The sequence below is a fragment of the Suricata suricatta genome, chromosome 15 (assembly GCF_006229205.1).
Source record: "Suricata suricatta isolate VVHF042 chromosome 15, meerkat_22Aug2017_6uvM2_HiC, whole genome shotgun sequence".
Lineage (NCBI taxonomy): Eukaryota > Metazoa > Chordata > Mammalia > Carnivora > Herpestidae > Suricata > Suricata suricatta.
Genome location: NC_043714.1, coordinates 42,806,793 through 42,830,666, shown reverse-complemented (window position 1 = coordinate 42,830,666; position 23,874 = coordinate 42,806,793). Strand labels below are relative to the sequence as shown.

Below are 23,874 nucleotides of genomic sequence, written 5' to 3'. Positions count from 1 at the left end.
AGTACAAAAGAAAAAATGCTTTGAGTATTTTAAAATTCTTTTAGTAAAATATTTTAGAAAAAGTCTGAAGTAAATTTTATTGTTATAGTCAGTAGTTTAAGTCTTTTAGAGTACCTATTAAAAATTTTGTGAATTTTTGGATAATATGACAGCAATGATATCGATGGTCTATGTATAATCTTAAAGGACTTCCAAATCTGTATGTCTAATTCTGTAAGCCCTATTTTCATATATGTAACTTAAACAAAGGATTTCCTCAACTATACAGGATGAGAGAAAGAAAAACCCATGGTACTAAAATCCTAAATATGCTTATTAATCTTTGATTTAATTTTTGCATATGAATAATATATGAACAAACAGTATACAGTTGTTTTAGCAAAAGAAAATCAATACTTTCTTATTCACAATTTAAGAGGAAAGTTGTGATATGTAAGAATACTCTAGGAAGACAAAAATACAACAAAGAAAAAGAGTTTCAACTTTTTCCTTCTCTTTCATAATTTTGAGATACGATTAGAGAAATAATTAAGTTATACTAAGGTAAAGAGAAAGATTTATCATTATGCTTTATAATCATTTAAAATATGAGAAAAATGACAGAACTATACTGAGTTTATTAATCAGCAAATCTACGTTAATATTTCTATCTGGTCATGATTCATTTCAGAGCTCAAAATAGATGTGAGAAAAAGCTTGATGACAATCAAAATCATTAGCTAGGGATATTAATGGAGAGATATTTTATGTAGATCATATAGTAAGAAGTACAGCCTAATGAAAATTCTTTTAAAATAGACTTCATGTTCAAGTACATCCAAGGACCACAGAACTCTAACACTAGGCTTATAAGAGTTTTTGTCACAAACTATGGCTCTAATATATATAATATTAAGCCCATCTTAGCTTGGAAAATTTTAGGAAACCTAAGGAAAATGCACTAAAACTGTTGCCCATTAGTTTTTTCAATTTACTCACTTTTTAATTTTAATTTTTTTAATGTTTATTTATAAGAGAGAGAGTGAGCATAGGAAGGATAGAGAGAGCGGGAACACACAGACTCCAAAGCAGGCTCCAGGCAGTGAGCGGTCAGCACAGAGGCTGAGGTGGGGCTTGAAGCCACAAACAGTGAGTTCACGACCTGAGCCAAATTCAGACGCTCAACCAAATGAGTCAACCAGGTGACCCTCCATTGTTAATAAGAATATTGTTAGGAAAAACCCTAACATCTAAACAGTTATAAAATTTAATAAAATATGAATGCAAAACTTAAAAACAATTAAGTTCAAACCTATAGTTATACACTGTTTATCTGTAAATTAAATTAAAGCCAGCACTTTTTTAATTTTTAAAAATCTGCTTTTATTTATGTTTTAATTTTTGTTTAAACCCAAGTTAGTTAACATGGAGTGTAATAATGGTTTCAGGAGTAGAATTTAGTGATTTATCATTTATATGTGACATCCAGTGCTCATCCCACAAAGTGCCCTCCCTCACCCTTAAATTTAAGCCCATCCACCCACCCTACACCCCTCCACCAACCCTCAGTTTGTTCTCTGTAGTTAAGAGTCTTTATGGTTTTCAAACCAAAAAATTAAAGCCAGCATCTTATAAGAAACTCAGTCACAGGCAGCAAAATATAGTGGTAAAAAGCATGAACAATGGGGCAGGTCTGTCACTTATTTTATATGTGACCCAGGAGAAATCACTTAATGTCTGAGACTCATTTCTGTCTCTAAAGTACAGTCACACTACCCAACTCTTATTACTTAAAGGTTATAGTGAGGTAAGCATTACACTGAAACATGAAGTAGAATCCTTGATACAAGGGAAGCACTCAATAAATGTTAGCTATTATTGCCACTGCTGCTGCTGTTATAGTGCAGAAAGGTACCTTAGGCAGTGGTAGTGAAGGCCAAAGAAAGAAGACATTCTACATAAAATGATAAGGAAAGCTCTTAGAGAGAGAGAGTAGGATTTAAGTTAGACTTTAAAAGACATATGTGATTCTTAGGAATATTTTTACATTAACAATGTTCAACACCAAAGAAAGATTTTTCAAGAATCCATAACCTCTCCAATGTAAAGTTTTTATAATAAAAAATCTTTGAAAGGCTAACTTGGAAGAAGATTGTGTTTTAAGAAAATTGAAAATGCATACATAAATAAGGGCTACGGCAAAGAACCTACTAAGCATTACTGGGGTAAACAAAATATTTTAATTTGAACAAGACTCTTATGTAAGAAAACAATGGTAAGATCTGAAATAGAGGTTGAGGTCATCTCACACAAGAAAATGCATGTTGGGTTAAAAGACAGAAATCTTGATGTTAAAAATCAAATATTATTACAGATGTTGAACAGAATTTCAAAGTTGGACATTAAAGCCCAAATGCCTGCACTGTTTCGGTTCATACAGTAGTACTAAACTGTGAATCACTTGGGTCTTTTCAATTCACATCGTAACAAAGCATAGCTGTACTATTGGTAGGTACTGATGTATTTGTTCTTCGAGAACCACCCAGTAGCTATCTCACTGAGAGAAACAACTAAATTTCCTTTTACAGTTTCCCAAGCATAGTGATATTTTGAAGTCTGGGAAATCTTGGTCACAATACATTCTATAGAAGTGTTCAGTTTTTTAATACTGAAGAACATTTTGTTGGCTAGAAACAAAAAGTAGTCTTTAAATAGTCTTTTGACCTGTATCTAAAACAGTTCAAAAACAGGCAAGCCTTTCTGAATAGGACACTGAAGGGTGCCCACAGCACAATGAGTTAAAACAAATCCAAGTTGCAGAACACTATTTAGACCTCATTATTTAAGACAGGTAGAGACAATCTCTCACTGTCGCAGAAAACGGTCCAAAAAGTATCAAGCTAACTGTTAACAGTGGCCACAAAGTAAGGAAGTAGCCAGCAGTCAGAATAAGCACTGGGTTTCTAAATTTGACTGCACATAATTTAGTATTATGGAACTTAAAAAATGAATACTACTCTACTTTTATTTTAAAAACCTTAATATATACTTCTTAAAAGAGTAAATAAGGGTAGATTTACTCTTAAAGGCATCATTCGAACAATTTTTTATTTTAAGAAATCCTACTTCAACATTTCATATTTTAATTTGATAATAAGACTACTAAATAATGATAAACTAAATTGTAGACAATAATATTAAACTTGGAATATGAAAGGATTTTTAAAAACAGACCACTAAAATGTACTGAAAAAAATCATGTATTCACTTAAATAGACTCATGAATAACTAATGTCAATGTTTCTATTCTCTTCCACTTTTAAAAAGAAGTATCATTGAATGGAAATGAAAAATACTTTCCCCTATTCCTTCCTACGAAAACTACAAGTCTGGATGGAACTTCTGGAATCATTCTTTCCTCATATAATTTTCAGAAGATGTGAGACCTAAGGCTGTAAGGACATGAAAAAGTTTAAGGTGCAAGTTTATAACTTCTGATTTTGCTTATTTCATTAATCCAGGCTCTGTGGGATGTGTTGTAGACACAGAGTATAGACACTCTGTAGACAGAGTGTGAATGACTATGCTACTAAATATACCAGAGCTTTACAATGTAATTTCATTGACTTAAATAATATGGTTGGGGTCTTGAGTTCAATGAAGGGAGGTACCATTAGGTCCTACTCAACAGTACATGTCTAGCACCAGTGTCAAGTACACTGTAGGCATTCAGGAGATATCTGAACAAATGAAATGATTAATGAATATTTTAATAGATAAATGAATTAATGCAACATATATATACATGCAATGCGACAGCATGAATGTCAAAAATTCCTACTGTTCTAATGACTGATATAGAGCTATTTATTCTATTTATCTCATTTTAAAAAATTAGTTAAAAAATCATTTAAAACAATGAAAATCAAGTTAAAATACTTGTAGATTATATTCAGGCTAACAGTCAATGACATTTTTAGGCAAATCCTAGGAAGTAGAGATAATATAAATCCTATGTAATTTTCCTCTAGTAAGTACATTATAGCAAGTATCCCAAGTATACTGACTGATACAGGTATCCACTTTTTAGTAGAAACAAGCATAAACTCTCCAGTTACTGAGCTGCAGATGATATCACAGCATTTGAAGAACATAGTTTCTAAAAATATATATAAATCATTTACATAAGAAAAGCATAACCAAATTTATTAGATCATTGATGTGCTTAAGTTATAAACACATTTAAACACTTTATTTCATAATCCTTATTTTAATTTCCTTAAATCAGCCCATGAAGGAACACTTTTCAGCATAGGTCATTTTAAAAAAAAATTTGCCTTTATAATCTTTTATCTCTAACTGTTTCTCTGTTGCTCTTAAGCCAGAGACAAAAACCTGAATCATCTCTGAGGGAAAGAGGTTGGGTAAGATAGAGGAAAATCTATCAGGCCAAACTGTGCTTCAGAACTTCAGCGTAAGTCAGGGGAAAAAAATAGCTGAACACATCATAGGAGAATCTCAGAAGGAGATGAAAGGAAACTGGGAGATCACGTTATGCAGGAACTAGCAGTTGGAAGCTAGAAAGGTTGGTAGGCTAAAAGGAGGAAGTAGGTAAAAGCGGTAGAAGGTCAAGAGAGGAAGTCAGGACAACATATAGTTGGGCATGAACACTGAATAACAACATGTTATATATACTCTGTTGTTTTCTAGTGGATCAGATCCTTTGAGAGTAATGAAGTGCAAATTCATAGAAGTTATCAGTAACTAAATACATGTTTTATTATTTTACATTTTCTGAATCATAGAGTCCAAAAGTAACAACTACTATCAACTGCAAATTTGTAAAACCTCTGAACTTAAAAAAAGACTCCTCTGAGAATGGTCTAGCTAGGGAGCAAGAAAATGTGGGGGTGAAGGATACTTACTTGCTGTCACAGGGCTTTTCACAATGTTTGAATTTTTGGCACTAAAAATTATTAGCATTTGTTAAAATATATACTTTTTTAAAATATATTTTTAAAATCATCTTTGTTCAAAAAAATTAGAAACCATCTAATCTGCTACACAGGTGTAGTCCTTGAAGCAGCACATCAGTGTCCCCCCACCCCCAATCACTTGGGGACCTGGTGAAATATGGAATTTCAAGCCCCATTCCAGTCAGTTAAGCGTGACTGGCTCAAGTCATGATCTCACAGTTCGTGGGTTCGAGCCCTACACTGGGCTCTGTGCTGACAGCTCAGAGCCTGGAACCTGCTTTGGATTCTGTGTCTCCCTTTCTCTCTGTCCCTCCCTTGCTTGTGTTCTTTCTCTCAAAAATGAATAAACATTAAATTAAAAAAAAGCAGCACCAGTCAATTCCACATATCACCCCCTCATACCCTTCCACATGGTTGATTAGCTCCGCTATCTCAGCTAGGATAGTCAATACTTCAAAAAAATGTAAACTCCTGATCTCCACCTACCAACCCCCCAAACTAAATCCTCCCACAGTTTTCCTTCTCTGAGTTAATTTCATCTTCCAGTTGCTTAGGCCATACAACTGAATTATCCTTATCTCCTTCGTCTCAAATTCCATGTGCAATCTATCTGCAACCTCTCCGGGCTTTACCTCTAAAATATGTCCAGAATCTGACCACTTCTCTTCACCTCCACAGCCAAGATTAGGGCAACAGTCACAGACACTTGCCCATCCCTGCTAATACTGTCTTCTGCTTTGTCCATCTGCTGTTATAGCTATCCAATGAGTCCTTGATTATACTATGCAGTTTTAGGATTTTAAGTAGATCTTGTATTATGAACTCTATCTCTTCAACATTTTTATGTAAAATAATAATAACAAGTATTTCAAACTCCTGTCTATTTGTTCCAATATCTCAATCATCTGTGGGTCTTTTCCTAGGAGCTAAATTTTCTCCTGATAATGGAGCTAATTTCCTTGCTTCTTTTGTATCTTATAATTTTTGATTATATACTGGACATCATATATAAAAAGACCAAAACAAATTAATGTTATTTTTCTCCCAGAGGAGACACACTTTTTTTTGGGGGGGGGCAGGCAGGATAGGTAAGTAGGGGCCAATTTCAATTCAATCATTAACTGAGCTAAGTTGGGGTTGGTTTACAACCTTAGTTAAATTTAATTCACCTCCGGTTTCAAAGGTGGCAAGGGCAAGACTTTTCTTGTTTTTCATGTTTGTTGTAGGCTTCTCCCAGTAGAGTGGCACTATATATATATGAAATATAATGCAAGCCACAAAGGTGAGCCACCACTGTAAATTAAAATTTGCTAATAGTCACACTGAAAAAAGGTTTAAGAAATAGGGGAAAATAGTTGTAATAATGTATTTAACTCAATATAACAAAAGTATTGTTATCATTATATAAAATCAATATAAAGATAAAGGAGATATTTTATTAGTTATTCAAAATGTTGTGTATATTTATACTTCTAGAACATCTCTGTTTGGACTAGCTTTCTTTTTTTAATTATCTTACCTGATCTTAAAGAGAGAGTGCCAGCAGAGGAGAGGGGCAGAGGAGGAAGATTAGGGGAGGGGGGAGAAAGGAAGGAGGGGGAGAGAGAGAGAGAGACAGAAAGACAGAGAGATCTAAGCAGGCGCAACCCTCAACACAAAGCCCAATGCAGGGTTCGATCCCATGAACCCAGGTTCTGACCTGAGATAAAACCAAGAGTCCAAAACTCAACCCACTAAGTGAACCAGGCACCCCCAGATAAGCCACATTTCAAAAGCAGAAGAGCCATAGTAGTTAGTGACTACTGTATTGAAGAGTACACCTCCAATACGGCTTTATCTCTTAAGGAATGGCAAACTTTGTAAATTGCAATTTCTTCTTACCTGCAACCTCTCCCAACCCAACACTCAAAAACAATACTATGGATGACAGTGTGTTTCAGATTCCTGCAGATTCCAATGTGTCACTCTAGTCCATGACCAATAAGTGTCCCTTGGTTTACTCCTTTCCACAATAAAATACCTCTGCTTATAGCCAGATAAGACAAATAATTCCAAAGGTGAAAACAGAATCCAGACTCCATGCACCTAGGATGGGTATTTCTCTCCCTGGAATTTAATTCCTCTGGACCAATTTGTGATATTAATCTTTGATTTCAAAAAATCAGCTTTGGGGCACCTGGGTGGCTCAGTCAGTTAAGCGTCTGATTTTGGCTCAGGTTATGTTATCATAGGTCATGAGTTTGAGCCCTGCGACGGGCTCTGTGCTGACAGCTACAAGCCTGGAGCCTGCTTCAGATTCTGTGTCTCCCTCTCTCTCTGCCCCTCACCTACTCATGTGCTCTCTCTCTAACAAACATTTAAAATAAAAAAAAAAACAATAATTAATGAAAAAACTCAGCTTTATGATACAATTTGCATCCCATAAAATTTATCATTTTGAGGTGTGTAATTTAGTTTTGTGTATTTTCACTGTACTCACTATATCTCATTCATTGTACAACTACACCACTACTGATTCCAGAACATTATTATCACCCCCCAAAACTATTCTATACCCATTAGCAGTCATCCTTCTCTTCTGTCTTAGCAACCCCTCTTCTACGATCTTGATGGACTTGACTTGTCTGTTCTGGTCACTCCATTTAAATATAAATGGAATCATATGATATGTGGATTTTTGTGTCTGGTTTCTTTTACTCTGTGTGTTTCTCAGGTAGATTCATGTCAAAACATAGACTTTATTCCTCTCTATGGCAGAATACTACTCTATTCCATGAGTATGCAACATGTGTTTAGCCATTTGTCAACTGAAAAACCTTTGGTTATTTTCCACCTCTAGCTATTATGAGTAGTACTGCTATGACCACCAGTGCGGATGGTTTTGTGTAACAGAGCTTTCAATTATCTTGGAGACACACCTGAGAGTAGAACTGCTGCATCATATGATAACTCTATGTTTAACTTAGGAGTTTCTCACAGTAGCGGCACCATTTCACATTCCCACCGGACATGTATAAAGGTTCCAATTCCTCTCTATCAGTTGTCTTTTTTTTATTATAGCCATACTATGGTGTGTATTTTTGACCTGCCTGTCTCTGATGACTAATTGGGTTGAACATCTTAACATGTGAGTATTGGCCATGTTTATAACTTCTTTGCATATTCTAACTATGTAATTTCTTTATCCATTTTTTTAATTGGGTTCTTCTATTATTGAGCTATATTCTTAAGAGCTGAGCTCTTGTCAGATATTATTTGTAAATATTTTCTCACATCCTACAGATTGTCACTTTCTTGACAGAGTTCTCTGACGTACAAAAATTTACAGTTTTGATAAAACTGCATTTATTTTTTTTTCTTTTGTCCCCTTCTTAGCATTTGGTATCATTTTTAAGGAGCCATTACCTAATCCAGGGGCACAAAAACTTATTCCTTTCCTTCCTCCTATAAATTTCAGAATTTTACTTCTTATATCTCTTATATTTACATCATAATTTTTATGTATGGTATAAGGTAAATGTCCAAGTTCATGTAAATAGTAGTCTGAATACTATTTCTTGAAAACACTATTCTTTACTACTGAAGTAATTTGGCTTCTTTATCAAAGATCAATGGATAGTAAATGTGATGGTTTATTTGTAGAATCTCAGTTCCATTCACTGACATATATCCTCATGCCAGTACTCCATCGTCTTCATTACTATTGTTCTATTCTAAGTTTAATTTTTTTATTTATTTTTATTTTTTTTAAATAGTTTATTGTCAAATTGGTTTCCATACAACACCCAGTGCTCTTCCCCGTAAGTGCCTTCCTCCACCACCACCATCTCTCTTCCCCCCTCCCCCTTCCCCTTCAACCTTCAGTTCATTTTCAGCATTCAATAGTCTCACAAGTTTTGCATACCTCTCTCTCCCCAACTCTCTTTCCTTCTTCCCCTCCCCCTGGTCCTCCATTAGGTTTCTCCTGTTTTCCTGTTAGACCTATGAGTGCAAACATATGGTTTCTGTCCTTCTCTGCCTGACTGATTTCGCTTAGCATGACACCCTCGAGGTCCATCCACTTTGCTACAAATGGCCAGATTTCATTCTTTCTCATTGCCATGTAGTACTCGATTGTGTGTATATGGCCAACAGGCACATGAAACGATGCTCAACATCACTCATCATCAGGGAAACACAAATCAAAACCACACTGAGATACCACCTCACACTGGTCAGAGTCACTAAAATGAACAAATCAAGAGACTATAGATGCTGGCGAGGGTGTGGAGAGACAGGCACCCTCCTACACTGTTGGTGGGAATGTAAACTGGTGCAGCCGCTCTGGAAAACAGTGTGGAGGTTCCTCAAAAACTCTCAGTAGAACTCCCTTATGTCCCAGCAATAGCACTGCTAGGGATTTACCCAAGAGATACAGAAGTGCTGATGCATAGGAGCACATGTACCCCAATGTTCATAGCAGCACTGTCAACAATAGCCAAAACATATTCTAAGTTTTAAAATCAGGATGTGTCTGCCTTTCAATTTCTTTTGCAATATTGCTTGGGCTTGTTGAATTTCCATATGAATTTTAGGACCAGTGTGTCAATTTCTGCCAGTAAATTAGATTATGATGAATACAAATTATTGGAGGAGTACTGCCATCTACATTATTTCATGCATTTAGCTCTGATTCTTTGTACATAGGATAGGATTCCATGAATTTTAGATCCTTAATTTCTTTCAACCAAGTTCTGTAGTTTTCAGAGGGTTAAGTTTTACACTCCTTTTGGTAAATTTATTCATAAGTATCTAATTCTTTTTGATGTGACTATAAATGGAATTATTTTCTTAATTTTACTTTTAGATAATTCATAGCTTAGTGTTGTTGTGAACTGATTTTTATAATTTGATTTTATATCCTGCAACCTTGCTGAACTTACTTGCCCACAAGTTTTTCAGTGGATTCCTTAAGATTTTGTATCTCTACGATCATGTCATCACATGAAGTATTATTTCTTCCTTACAATCTGAGTGTCTTTTATTTCATTTTCTTGCCTAACTGGCCTTGTTAGAACCTCTCATATAATGCTAAATAAAAGTGGTGAGAGCAGATATCCTTGTCTTGTTCCTGATCTTAGGAGGAAAGCATCTAGATTTTCACCATCAAAATGTTGCCTATGGATTTTTTTTTATAGATGCCACTGATATGGTTGAGGAAGTCAGAAAAGTCGAGAGAGAAAGAAAAAACACCAAGAGGAGATTAAAAACAAAGAGGAAATAAAAAGTTGCAGTAGGAAAGTGCATGACTAAATTATATGATCAAGGAGAGGGACTAAATGATAAAATACAAATTTAAAAATAGCTCTGAAAGGAATTCATAAGAAATTGATTCTGAAATGCTCTGCCTTTAGTTACGTGTATCCTTTTGGCAAATCATGTAAAAATTCTGCACACCCTGGTTTGTCAATTATTAAAATAATTGGGGCATTTATTCTATAAAGTACCTTTTTATACTTTGTACTTGGTACATATTTTTTATATATTTTGCATGAGTCACAGGATGTGAGACACTACAGATCTAAAAGAAATACTACATGTTATTTACACTTAATTTACTTTTTGGCTTTACATTTCCATGTTCTATAAAATAATTCAAGCAGTGAGACAGGGAAGGAAACGAGATAGGGAAAGAAGGTAGAAAATAAAGAAAGAAATATAGAAAAGGAAGAGGTAAAGAATAAAGATATGGAAAGGGAAGAAAAAAATAGGTATGAAGAAAATATAGAAAGTAAATAAGGACAGTGACTGAGAAAAAATAGTTCAAGGACAATGAGAAGAAAACAGTGACAGGACTAGGAGAACGCCATCTTTACAGATGGCTTCTAAAGAGCCAGGAAGTGGAGAGGGTGGAGGAGGAAAGGAAGTAACTCAGGAGCTTATTTTATTGATGATGATAAGACCATTTTAACATAAACCATACTTCTTTCACCATAAGTAAGACCTTCTTTGAAGCCCACTTACTTCTGAAATGAAAAACAAAAGATAAATATACCTGAAAACCTTTTTGAATGTTAGAAAACTATATTATTTTCACCCAGAAAAAATTCTACTGTAATCCTTTCCTTAGATGTGGAAAGAGTAAAAAGTTATGAGTTGTGATCTTGTGTCTATCATCGCTTAATCAGAGACAGTTAATGTTTTGGATCCTCGGTTTCCTGATCTATAAAATAAGGTAGTTGGATTAGAAAATTCCAAAGGCCTCTTTCAGTTCTCACATTCTGAGATTCTACACAAGCCAGCAAAATAAGAACTTATGTAAGGGATGAATACTATAAGCTACCAACAAAAGTAATACAAGAAAGAGAACATGATTTTTAATTCAAGAAAAAAAATCAACTCAAACAACAGAAAACTTTGAGAAAATAAAATCCCTAGGTCCACTTAAAGTAAAAATTGCTGTCAACCTCAACGTGGTAAGTATATCACAAAAATCAGAATCTTTCCTAACAGCAACGTTTATTGGAGAACAGTAGGAACTTATTTTTAAAAGAGTGATACTACCTCATCTGAGAAGCAGACCAGCAGGATGAATAAGACACTTGTTCATCTGTATTTCTGTGATTTTTCTCACTTGGTATTATTTGCAACTGCACTTTTATGTCTGGCAGCAGTGCCAGTATGAATGATGTATTATTTTTATCATGTTGATTACATATGTTCACCAGTTTAGTCATCCATATATGCTTGGTGTGGTTTGCAAATACTCAGTGACAAAATCCAGAGCATGGCATTTTCACAGAAAGTGTTTACTGTGAAATTTCTCCTTAGAAGTTTGCTTTTCTTTACAGCTTTGATCCACATGACATCCCAGTCCAACATTTCAAATAATGGCTTATAGTTAAATTAAGAAAATGCTTCAATTTGATACAACATGACTACAGTAGGATGTGGTAGTTCTAGAGAGAACTTCATTTTCTTATATGATTAGAGATTTGGTCAAATTTAAACTCTGCTAAAGTTTTCCCAACTGCGCTTCTTCAGTTTTATATTGACTTGGTACTTACATTCTGTTATTCATCAACACTTCACAGAAATACTTGATTTGTCTGAATGAATTTAAAAACCCACAACTGAAGAAAATCAGAAAAACCTGGTTTTAAATATCAAAAGATCCCAAATGAAAGTATTTCTAAAGGCCACACTAAGCAAGTTTTATTGATCAGTGTACTTCTTTGCAGGATGAAATTGTTGCAAGATTGAATATAAGAAAATCGACTTACTGGTAAATATCTTTCCTGAGGACAGACCTGCCCAGGGGGTTGTCAGCTTGGGGAGCCATAGCAACAGAACCAATCTTCAAAACCATGGTGTCCTCTCTTGCTGCCTGAGTAACTGTAATAAAAGAAACAGATTCATGAGGTAGTTCAATGCATCTATGTACTTTATACATAAGGAGAAATCTGAATGATGAGGTAGAGACACATTAAGATAAAACCAATGAATGAGGGCAAGGAAAAAATTCTGTTAAAAATAAAAATATTTGATGCTTTTTAAAACTATTTCCTTTATATCCCATTAAGTAATTATCTGTTGCACAGACTTAAAATGGCAATTAAAAAAAACAACTCCATCCCAACATTAAAACATATGATGGCAAATATATATAAACAGTGTTAAAGTAGTATGTTTATCAAATTTCATCATCTTACATTGCTACATCATTCTCCCAAGTGACTGTCAGCCCTGGATTTTTAACACTGCATTGCAGTGTACAAATATATTATTGTCTACAAGTATATTAAAGATCACTACAGGGCCAGTAACAGATTCTCAAAGCCATTTAAATTTATATGATAAATAATAATTAATACAATATACACACAAACACACATAGTAACAGCACTTCAAGTTGTAACATGTCAGAAAATCTAAAAGAAATAGAATGGCAGCAATGGTGAAGAACGAAAAAAAAACAAGAAACTGTTTAAAATACAAGGACATTTCAACTTGTTATTCTAGGCACTTTTTAATTTAAGTAATTTCTACTGTGAAATTGCTTAAGAAATAATTTCATACCTATGTAAAAGTTCTACCTCCTAATGGAATCTAACACTAAGATAAGTAATCTCAGAAAACAATAAAAATATTTAAATTCTAATCCTTTGTATTGAATAAGTATTTTACCATATCCTTTCAAAGTTCAACAATTTTTCTATACATCGCTGGCTTATTCAATGTCTTTTCTAAGGACCATTTGAAAGGGTAAGGGTTCTTCATGGCCCCATTAATTTAGAGTAACATAAATTTATATTCTACTCCCTCTTCTCCAACAGATGATGCCATTGTAGTAGCTGTTCAAAAACTGTTTAAAATTGCTAACAACATACAACTTTGTGGGTTCTGAAGAAAACACAGACTCAAGCTCATTATTTCTCTCAAGAAACGATCATCTGCCACAAATGGAACAGAAAAGGACTGGCTGCAAGACCTCAGGAATATACTGAGCAGAACATGCCTACAAAGGCATACAATCCATATTTCCCAAACTGTGGTGCCCAAAGAATGCAAAAGCTAGGAGATTATTTCCAGCTGCTTCAGCAGTACACTCAGTATGGTCTGACTTAGATTAGACTAAAAAAGAAAGTCAAAATTAAGAAAATCAGAAAAAGTTAGAAGAAAGATACTCAGGAAAAGAGGAACCAGAATAAGAAGTACATAAAGGGAGTGGCAAAACAGGTGGGAGGTGGGGGGGGTCACAAGGACAGAAAAAGGGGAAAAGAGAGATGAGCTATCATAATAAATATGAGCTTGTGGATGCTGCAATAAAGACAGTACTTTTAAATGTCCACAGCAAAAAAGATCAAATAGAAAATGGCTTCTCATGCAACTGTACTATTTTCAAATGACTAGAGGTCTGGCTTGATTATAGGTCCTTATACTATGAACATTGTTTACATTTCACAGATCTTGCATTTTATGCCAAGCTTATCAAATAGTTCCATGTGGGGAAAACCTCTGATTAAGCAGCAAGCATCAATTAAATCAATAAATAGTAAGCCTGGAGAATAGAGCCTACCACAAAAGTGCAATTAGTGTACTTGCTAACTGTTCTTCCCGGCTACAGATACCACTCACCATATGAAAGTCTGAAATGTAATAGAAACACTGCAGTAAATGAGGTACATATGGAAGAAAAATGACGTACTTGGTGTTACATACAAAGCCAGATCCAAGAACAGAATTCTGTTTCTGTGAGAGCCAAAAGTGTTCTCACTAGATTATAGTGACTATAAAGTTTTAATAAGAAAAAAAGCACTTAATTCATTCACAAACTAAATAAGAAAATCATTATTATTATAGAAAGCATTTAGCTTATCAAAATGTACCTTTGAGATTGAAGAAAAATAATAAAAATGTGTATTTATACAAGAAAGTGCCTTGATTCAGTTCTTTAGTTACTTTATAATTGGAAGAAAAAGTAAGCTTCCCCTTTTTTGGTTTATTTCACCTGCATTCAGTAGTTGGACCATATGAGGAAATGTTCCCTCTAGATGCATTTTCAACATGAAAATGAATGCCTTCCTTCTTTGCTTGAACTGTATTTTTTAAAATTTAGGCTCATGCGGAACTACTTACTCTAGAAGACTCATATTAGATCCAAAAAACAGTCCTCTATTCTGAGACAAATAGCTTAAACTGGAAGTCAAACACCTGTAGATTCAGGATCTTGATAATGATTTCACATAATGCAAACAATATTCAAGTTGAAAACCAGACTTTCAATATCATTTGTTTAAAGAAAATATTAGAATGATAAGTATATTTTTCTTATTATTAACTGATTTTACACATGAACTATTAAAAACTTTTACATTTAATGTAATGTGAAATGTAAGTCTGAAAGATTTTATCTTTTCTTAATGCAAGAGTGTACTGAAAATGAAAACATTATGAACAACTCTGAAATTATGAGTTTAACCAGAAGTTTGAATAAAGAGCAGAATTTTCATGCAATTGTTAGATAACAAAAGACTTATTTGTAAATAACTTTTCTTAAATCCAAAAAAAATAAAAGTGTTTCAGAGACTCCAACCTTCCTTTAAGATTCTCAAAATAAACTCAACAGAATAAAACATCTAAAGTCCCAAGAGTACTTGAACTTGCCACTGTGCAATGTTACACTTTTATAAGGCCCTAACTGTAGTGACAACCCTACACAAAGCTATCTATCATGGGTGAATTATTATCATTTGAATTAACAGCAACAATGATGAAAGACAAAGTATCAGGAAAATGTAGTATAATGTGCCAAAATTTTTGAATATTCTCATGCATTTTTATAATTGTAAATTATAGATAGGGACATTCTGGGAAGTTATTACTTTTCAGAGATACTTTATAGATAGAAGTACAGCTGACCCTTAAGCAACAAGGGTTTGAAATGTCAGGTCCACTTACATGTAAATTTTTAAAAATAAATATAGTAGAAAAATGTTTGGAGATTAGTGACAATTTGAAACAATTCTGATGAATTGTGTAACCCAGAAATACTGAAGAAGTTTTTACAAAGTTAGGTACCACTGTAAGAATTATTGAATGTAATACATGTAACATACAAAAAATGTGTTAACTGACTATTAGTAATATTGTTAAGGCTTCCTCTCAACAATAGGCAATTAGCAGTTAAGTTTTGAGGGAGTCAAAAGTTATATTCAGATTTTCAACTCTGGGGGGGACGGGCTTGGTGCTCCTAACCTCCACATTGTTCAAGGGTCAACTACTTATGTATAAGTAAAATATATAAATACAGATATATACATAGACATAGACAACCACAGAGGCAGAGGGAGAAAAGAGAAGAGAGATATGCAATCCAATGCAGCCCAGACAAAAGACTTAATACACAAAGAGCTTTTACTAATTGATAAGGAAAAGATGAGCAACTACCTAGAAAAAGAATGTACTTTTAATTAATGAGACTGACAAAAACCCAAAACTCTGTTAGAATCAGAATAAGGAAACAGTAAACTGGTGCAGCTATTTAGGAAGGCTATTTGACAACCTTTAACACTTTGAGGGTACATGCCCTTTGGTCTAGCAATCCTTTTGCTAGAAATCTATCTATCTATCTATATATATAAAACCATGTCATGAAAAATGCCACTAGAAAGGTGTTTACTGCAAAAAGTGTTCATATAAAGGATTAAAATTAACCACAAATTCACAGAGAAACAGACTACATTTTCCAAAATGGCTGTAACAAAATGCACCCTTTTTTCATATGCTCTTGTTCAAGGTTACCTGCTTAGGAAGTACTTTGGCAACTGAATTTTGAAATTCTACCTTAAAATCCTACCATAACCACCATAAAAAAAGAAAACTTTAAAAATAAGAAAGCAAAACTCTAGGAATATTTTTGCGATTCCAATCAGCTGAAGATTTTCCCAGTTAAAGCAGCTGTATAGTAAATTTATTTATTTATATTTTTTTCATGTTTTTTTCTTTTTTATTTTTGAGAGCCAGAGAGAGCATGAACAGGGGACGGACAGAGAGAATGGAAGACACAAAATCTGAAGCAGGTTCCAGGCTCCGAACTGACAGCACAGGGCCCCTGAGGGGTTCATGTCCATGAATCCTGAGATCATGACCTCAGTAGAAGTTGGACACTTAACAGACTGAGCCACCTAGGTGCCCCAATGAATGGTAAATTTAATACAATACCAACAAAGGTGCGTAATATGTAGTACTAGTTAATGACTAATTATAACACAGTAAACCAAAAAACAACAAATGAAACACACAAAAGAAATAAAGCTGTGTTCTCTCTTTTCTCAGAGCCAGATTTTTATTTCTTCTGACATGTACACAAATCAGTAAAGCACAGATCTTGTTTCAATAAACCACTGCTGCAAATGATAGGAAAATGAAGCTAGACTTAACTACTGAACTTCTGACCTCTGTCTTGTTGAAGAGGTGCTCAGTGTTAAGGTGCTTCCATCCTTACTAAGAGTGAGCCCTCTTATATGCTGAGCTATGCCTGCACATTAGTGCTGTTCAGAAAATACCACAAATCCTGCCTTAGTCAAAAAGGTGCCCAAGCAGACTGGAGGTTCCTCAAAAACAGAATTCTCAACACAGAATCACCATATGATCCAGCAATTCCATTCCTAGGTACAAATCCAAAAGAAGTGAAAATGGGCTCCAAGAGACACTTGTATGCCAGTGTTCATAGCAGGCTTACTCACAATAGCCAACAAAACGGTGGAAAGAACACAAGTGTCTGATAGACGAAAAGTTAATAAAATGTGGCATGTAAATACAATGAAGCATTATCCAGCCATGAAGACGAAGTTCTGATACCTGCTACAATTCGGATGGACCTTAAAAACATCACACTAAGTGAAATATGTCAAGTATTTGACTCTGCTTACATGAAATATGTACAGAATAGGCAAATTCAGAGAGACAGAAAGTGAATTAGAGGTTACCAAGGGCTAGGAGAGTTATTGCTTAGTGGGTACAGAGTTTGTGATAATGAAAACATTTTGGAAATAGACAGTGGTCATGGATGTAAAACATGGGCAATGTAATTTATGCCATTAATGTACACTTCAAAATAATTACAAATGGAAAAAATTTTGTTATGTGTATTTTACCACAATAGAAAAATTGAAAAAAAAAAGACTTCTAACTCAATGACTGAGATAATTTATACTTTATAGATAAAGCCTGTCTTAAAAAACATTTAACACTTTAAATAAGGTTCACCTAAGGGCTATGACACTGATATGGGTGGTAAAAAGAAGCTGTCAAAAAGTTTCTCTCCCATGTATGTACGGTTACAAATTTTATTCAAAGTTCTAGAATGAACATCTAACTGAAATGAAAAACATGTAAATGTCCCTCCTACTAACAAGTACCAGTCAAAGACATCACAATTCATCCAGTACCTGAAACAAGTAAAATATTTTATGATGAATAAGCAAATGTTGAATGTAGATCAAATGTGCACACTGAGGAATAGCTATGTCTGATTCTGGAAGATTTATCAGTATAAACACTATTTATTGAACACCTAAGCCAGGCTGGCTCATCCTGAAAAAGCAACATTCTGCTATTGCTTTATATTCTAGGCCCAATTTCAAAACTGAAATGGGAGAAGCATATACATTCAGCTTATTTTCTTTTTATTTGCATTTGTGATCAATATTGATATTTTAAATGTGAAATTTAAGGTATGAGAACTTAAAATAGCATAAGGGATATTAGAGGAAAAAGGATTCAATCTATGATTAGTTAACAGGTAAATTCTCTTTAGAGGCCAATTAGGTCACACAATTTGAGGACTTTTTGTAATTCCTAAACACTTATTTATCAGCATAAAATAGTCACAGGTTGCTTTGCCTCCGGATTTGTCTGCATGACCTTTGCCTATTTTTTCAGACAGCACTCTTGTATTTCTGTCCATCTCTTCCTACCCTCTCATCTCCAATACCACTTCTTTTGTCCCCTTAGATTTCAATAAAGTTTTTGGACCTTACCAATTATTTATATTCAAATGAAAATAATTAGAAAATTATGGAATGAAAACCAAATACACACTACAAAAATTTTCAATAAATCTGAGACACCTGAGTAACTAAGTTGGCTAAGCCTCCGATGTTGGCTCAGGTCATGATCTCATGGTTCCTGGGTTCGAGCCCCCCCCCCCCCGCCCCCATCAGGCTCTGCACTGACAGGAAGGAGCCTACTTCCTGCTGAAAGATCCTGTAGAAGGATCCTCTGTTAACCTCTCTCTCTGCCCTGCCCTGACAACGTTCTTGGTCTCTCTCTCTCTCTCTCAAAAATAAACATTAAAAAGAAAAAAGAATTTTCAGGAAATCACAAAATCTTACCAATGTTGTTTTTTTAAGTGAAATTACAGAAACTCACTCTGGATAGGAAAATAAATGCTTTCATATTAGAGATATAGCTATAGGAAAAATTTAGAATATTTTAATAATAGAGATATCATAAAACTTTATTCTTATTTTTATCTGGATAGAAATTTTCTGCAATTTTATTTTAATGGAAAAAGTTATAGACACTGTAATATAATGATATTTTTAAATATTTACTTATTTTGAGAGAGGGAGAAGAGAGAACAAAACGGGGAGGGATAGAGAGAGGGGAAGAGAAAGAATCCCAAGTAGGCTCCAAGCTATCAGCTCAGAGCCCTACACGGGGCTCAATCTCATGAACCAGTGAGATTATGACCTGAGGCAAAATCAAGGATCAGATACTTACCCAACTGAGCCACTAGGTGCCCCAATATAATGATAAAATGTTAGTAGTTTTAAATGTAATATAGTTTTAACATGTAATGGACTTCATACTCTTTTACCAAAATAATCCTAAATTTCCTCAAATAACAAAGCCAAACTACTTGTTTCCATTGTGTTTTCCCTCCATTCATAGGTGAAAATCTCCATGACCTTTAATGGTTATTACTCTTCTTGTATGGTTATGAGAAAATGTTATTATGACACAAAACAGGTCTCAGAGAGCTATACTGTTTAAAAATACAGGTCTTTTTTTTTGCCAATGTAACTTCAATATAAATCGTATTAAATATTCATTTAGATACTCACATAATAAAGGATAATAACAAGGAAAAAGCATAAAGGTCAGTGCCTCACAATGAATGTGCAGCCTCTTTTATGGTTAGTGGTTTCCTCTCAGATCACTTGTAATTGCTCAATGAAGACTAACTTTATTCTTTATCTGGCATTTGATTCTACAAACTCTCTGAACAGATGAAAACAACTATATAGTACTGTCAGAACATAGCATATGCAGAGAATACTAGTTTTTTTTGTATCTCAAAGTAATCAATTTTATGACATTTTCTAGTAAAACTCAGAAAGAAAATAGAAACTGGTATATTAAAAATCTATTAAGCATAGAGGCACCTGGGTTGCTCAGTTGGTTAATCTCAGTTCAGGTCATGATCTCACAGTTCATGGGTTCAAGCCCCACATTGGGCTCTGTGCTGACAGTGCAGAGCCTGCTTGGGATCCTCTCTCTCTTTCCCTCTCTCTCTCTGTCCCTTCCCTGCTCTGTCTCTTAAAAATAAACACACAGTTTAAAAAATCCATTAAGTATAATACACTGACATTATCTCTACACATCTTGGTAATTAAGAACTATAAATCTCTACAAATTTAGTTTTTACTTATGAAACTTTTTTTAATAGGACCATTACTTTAAATAAAACTTTAATTATTTATAATGTTAGGCAGAATAACCTTCTCTAATTAAGATTTGACTTTGGGAGACAGAACAAGAGAGACTAGGCCCCAAGAAGAAACAGAATGAACTAGATGCTTTTCTTTTTTTTATTTGCTATCACTGACCATTCATGCTCTTCCTCCTCCACATAGTAACTAAAATTAAAAAAAAAAAAAAAAAAGCTTTACTGTTTTCATTTGGCAGAGGCTAGTACTTATCCCTCAATCATCATTCTCTCTTCCTTTTCTAATTCACAGGGCCTTAATTTTTGAGCTGAGTACCCTACCACCTAGCAAAATACTATTTCTCAGCCTCTCTCACAGTGGGGTAAAGCTATATGACAACTTTTTGGCCATTGAGGTATAAACAGTAGTGAAATGTGGGACTTCCAGATATTCTACTTTATTTTTTAGATTATTTTTTAATGTTTTTTTAAAATTTATTATTGAGACAAAGAGAAACAGCATGAGAATGGGAGGATCAGAGACAGAGGGTGACACAGAATCCCAAGCAGGCTTCAGGCTCTGAGCTGTCAGCACAGAGCTGGATGCGGGGCTCGAACACATGAACCATGAGAATGTGACCTGAGCGGAAGTCAGCCACTCAACCGACTGAGCCACCCAGGTGCCCCACAGATATTCTACTTTAAAAGAATGGGCACATCTCCTGATTCAACTCTCATTGACTGAAAGATACCTATGCAGCTAGCACTATTCATGTAGTCTCCATGTAGTCATCATTGAAAAGTAAGCTGTCAGTAAGGTCTACCATCAAATTAAGTAGTATTACCATTTAGACACAAGACGTACATTACTTACTTTAAATTTCACAATTCATAGCTAATAAAAGCTGGGATTTGAACTCAGGTCTCTATTACTTCCAAGTTCATGTTATGTGAACCACTGTACTAAAATTTCACTCAATATCCTTAAAGTTCTCACTATTTTATTGCATGAGGGAAGCAAAAATTTTAAAGTTACTCTCATGGTTGGGGGCAGTGGGATTGTAAATTCATTTCATTTCATTGACTTATTATTTTTTTTTGGTAGGCTTCATGCTCAACGTGCATTTGAGCTTACAACCCTGAGATCAAGAGTCAGATGCTCTACCAACTGAGCCAGCCAGGTACCCCAAATTCATTTCATTTTAAAACCTAGAATAATTTGCACTGAGAAACCTAAAAGAAGCCACAGGAGCCTTGGGTGTTTGCTAATTTTTTTAAAATACTTATCTTAGGTATATAGAACCTAACATTTGAGTTTAATAAAACAAATGACAGTAAGATAAGCTTCACTAGCAAAAGTCCTGATGAAAAAAAAATCTACTTTTTATTCTACTAACTGAGTCAGGAACATAGCCAGTATCCTGATGTATCTCCTAACGGTTTAGTTATGGAAGGACTGTAACAAAGCTACTTTTTCTAAAAACATACCAGGGTGCAAACTACAACCACCAATCATATTAAAAAAAGAACAGACTACTAAACACCCTAAATGGAAATTATGTAAAATCAGACCAAAAAAAACCCCACAACTCTGAAGACCATACCTTCAATATTTGGCTGCATTTCTTTTGTTTTTGGAACAAAAATCCTGATTACACTTGTGTTGATATAAATCAAAGGTAAGCTGCGTGAAGTCAATGTATGGCTCCTCATGGGCTGACCAGGAGATTTTCTTTTCTCTTTTTGGGTCCTTGGTAGTTTTGCTTGAAATATATTTGCAATGGCATTAAGCAAAGGAAAACAAAGGACAATATCAAAAGCTTGTGCTGAAAGAAGAATTTCATGGAGAAAATGAGGGGAACCATCCGTTAAACCTTCAGATAACTTATGAAAAGTTCTTCGCTCATTTCTTGATGTTAACTTGTGGCGGACATTTTTTGTTACAGCTTTTGTGTATGTCAAAGAGAGAAATCCATGCTGCTGATGAGAGCCATCTAGAAGTTTTGCTGTTGTCTGTTCCAGAAAAAGGAAATCACAATATATACTTCATTAAAAAATGAAAGAAAAAGCAACTGAAAGCAGAAAATAATCTCAGTTGGTATTATAACCTTTTACTATGTCTACCTCCTCTGATGAGCACATCACTGATCAGTTCCACACACAGGGCAAAACCATCTGAACCTTAAAATGCTGAACTGAAAATTAGGAATCCAGAGAATTCTGGGTTCTAGTTCTACATCTTGAGAGAGGCAATTAAGCTTTGTTGTGTCTGTGTCTATGATTTCTATATTCCCTGTCTGTGTCTATGATTCCTATATTCCCTATATTTGTGTGCAAATTCAGAATTTGCAACAAGTCATCTCTGGAATTTATATTTTCATTCTTGATGAGTTTTCATTAAAAGTATCAGTAAGGTGTCAAAATATGGGTCACAGAGACATTGTTTATGCAGAGGAAACTAAAATAACAATGTAATGTATTTCCATTTGTAATCAACAAACAATCTGAAAAGATGATTGACTTTGACTTAATAACATTTATGAGAACAGAGGTTTTTTCTTAATAATTTTGCTAATGTATTTGAAGACTGAACCCATAAAAAGAGCTTCACTGATACCATGCCCTGATAACTAAACCAATCATTTAATGCATGTTTACTAGAGATAGTAATATAACACAAAACTAAAACATCTGTCTTTTAGAACTTGCTTATTTTCAGTGGCTATCATTCTGTTTATAAAACCTAACTATCAACTTTCTTACAATTCAGACTCCTATTCCCTGAGTTTAATGCTATATAAATACACATACAACATTTGTCTGAGAGTAAAAATTAAATCATTATATCATCAATATTTCTGACAAAACTTGTCCAATTATATTCAAATTATACACTATAAACAAACTGTAGTAAAACAGCATACTTTTAAGAGTGAAGTAAAATGCATACTTTGTATTTCCTAACATTAAAGGACAGCTATTGAAAAAGGTTTTCCTGAATCAATTAATGTACATAAAATCCTATTTTACACATCACTCAACATAAAGTTAAAGTTAAGTTGTTATCCTCCACATTTCTAACCTCTCTTCCCAGGGCCTGATAAAGGTTTAAGTTATTACAGTCCAATGTGTGATGTCAAGAGGGGAAGTACACTGAGGAAGAACAACAAAGGAAAAAAATAGTGAGAGTGGCAAAGCAGCAACGTGACTGGGCCTGTGTTATCCCAGTGCTAGGGACGCTCTTTTGCTTTCATTTTCTTCCTCTCACGTTGCTACTTATCAGCTAGTGACACAGCAAGAGGAAAATAGTATGCAATTCAGCTGTCACTGTTCATTTTGCTTTTAATCTGGTCTTTACAACGAAGAAAAGTGAGATAAAGTTTATCTCTGTCTATATTCTTTTTTAACCTATTTTCTGACCATTAAAAATAACCTGGGAAGTAGGCATTAAATGGATGTGCAAAATAATCATTTTTCATATAACTGTCTGGCCATCAGAGGTGTTTTTTGGTTTTGTTTTTACTGTTCTCAACTTTCTCGCTGCCTGATTTACTTTTCTTTTGCTTTGTATACTCAAAAGGAATACAGTAAAGCAAGAAAAATGCTCCCAGTCTTATCTGCATCTTGCTGGACAACAGGAAACCCTGGATGGAGAAGGATGGGTGTGGGATGGCCCCACAGCAACGCTGTCAGTACTGAGATGTGTAAACTGGAATTTGGGGG

At 34.4% G+C, this 23,874-nt stretch overlaps 1 protein-coding gene and 2 long non-coding RNA genes across 11 annotated transcripts in view; 2 read left to right on the top strand and 1 right to left on the bottom strand.

Annotated features, from left to right (window-relative positions):
* Positions 1–21,295, top strand: part of LOC115279290 — a 26,516-nt gene extending 5,221 nt beyond the window's left edge. The window contains exons 2-3 of one of the 2 annotated variants that reach the window (XR_003903340.1): positions 12,176–12,219; positions 21,257–21,295. This is a non-coding gene — a long non-coding RNA (uncharacterized LOC115279290). Of the gene's footprint in view, positions 1–3,306; positions 3,457–12,175; positions 12,347–21,256 lie in introns of those variants that run through there. The other variant, XR_003903339.1, reaches the window with a different exon arrangement.
* Positions 1–23,874, bottom strand: part of VPS13B (vacuolar protein sorting 13 homolog B) — a 740,094-nt gene that overhangs the window by 298,783 nt on the left and 417,437 nt on the right. For 6 of the 7 annotated variants that reach the window (XM_029923832.1, XM_029923833.1, XM_029923834.1 and 3 more), the window contains 2 exons: positions 21,756–22,164; positions 12,218–12,329 (listed from right to left, as the gene is read on the bottom strand). In XM_029923832.1, the coding sequence (XP_029779692.1) occupies positions 12,218–12,329; positions 21,756–22,164 (521 nt within the window). The remainder of the gene's footprint in view (positions 1–12,217; positions 12,330–21,755; positions 22,165–23,874) is intronic. The other variant, XM_029923838.1, reaches the window with a different exon arrangement.
* Positions 21,290–23,874, top strand: LOC115279291. Of its 2 annotated transcripts, none has more exons than XR_003903342.1 (3): positions 21,290–21,332; positions 22,098–22,245; positions 23,732–23,874. It is a non-coding gene; the product is annotated as an uncharacterized LOC115279291 (long non-coding RNA). The 2 variants fall into 2 exon arrangements; XR_003903341.1 differs by having other exon boundaries at positions 22,098–22,249.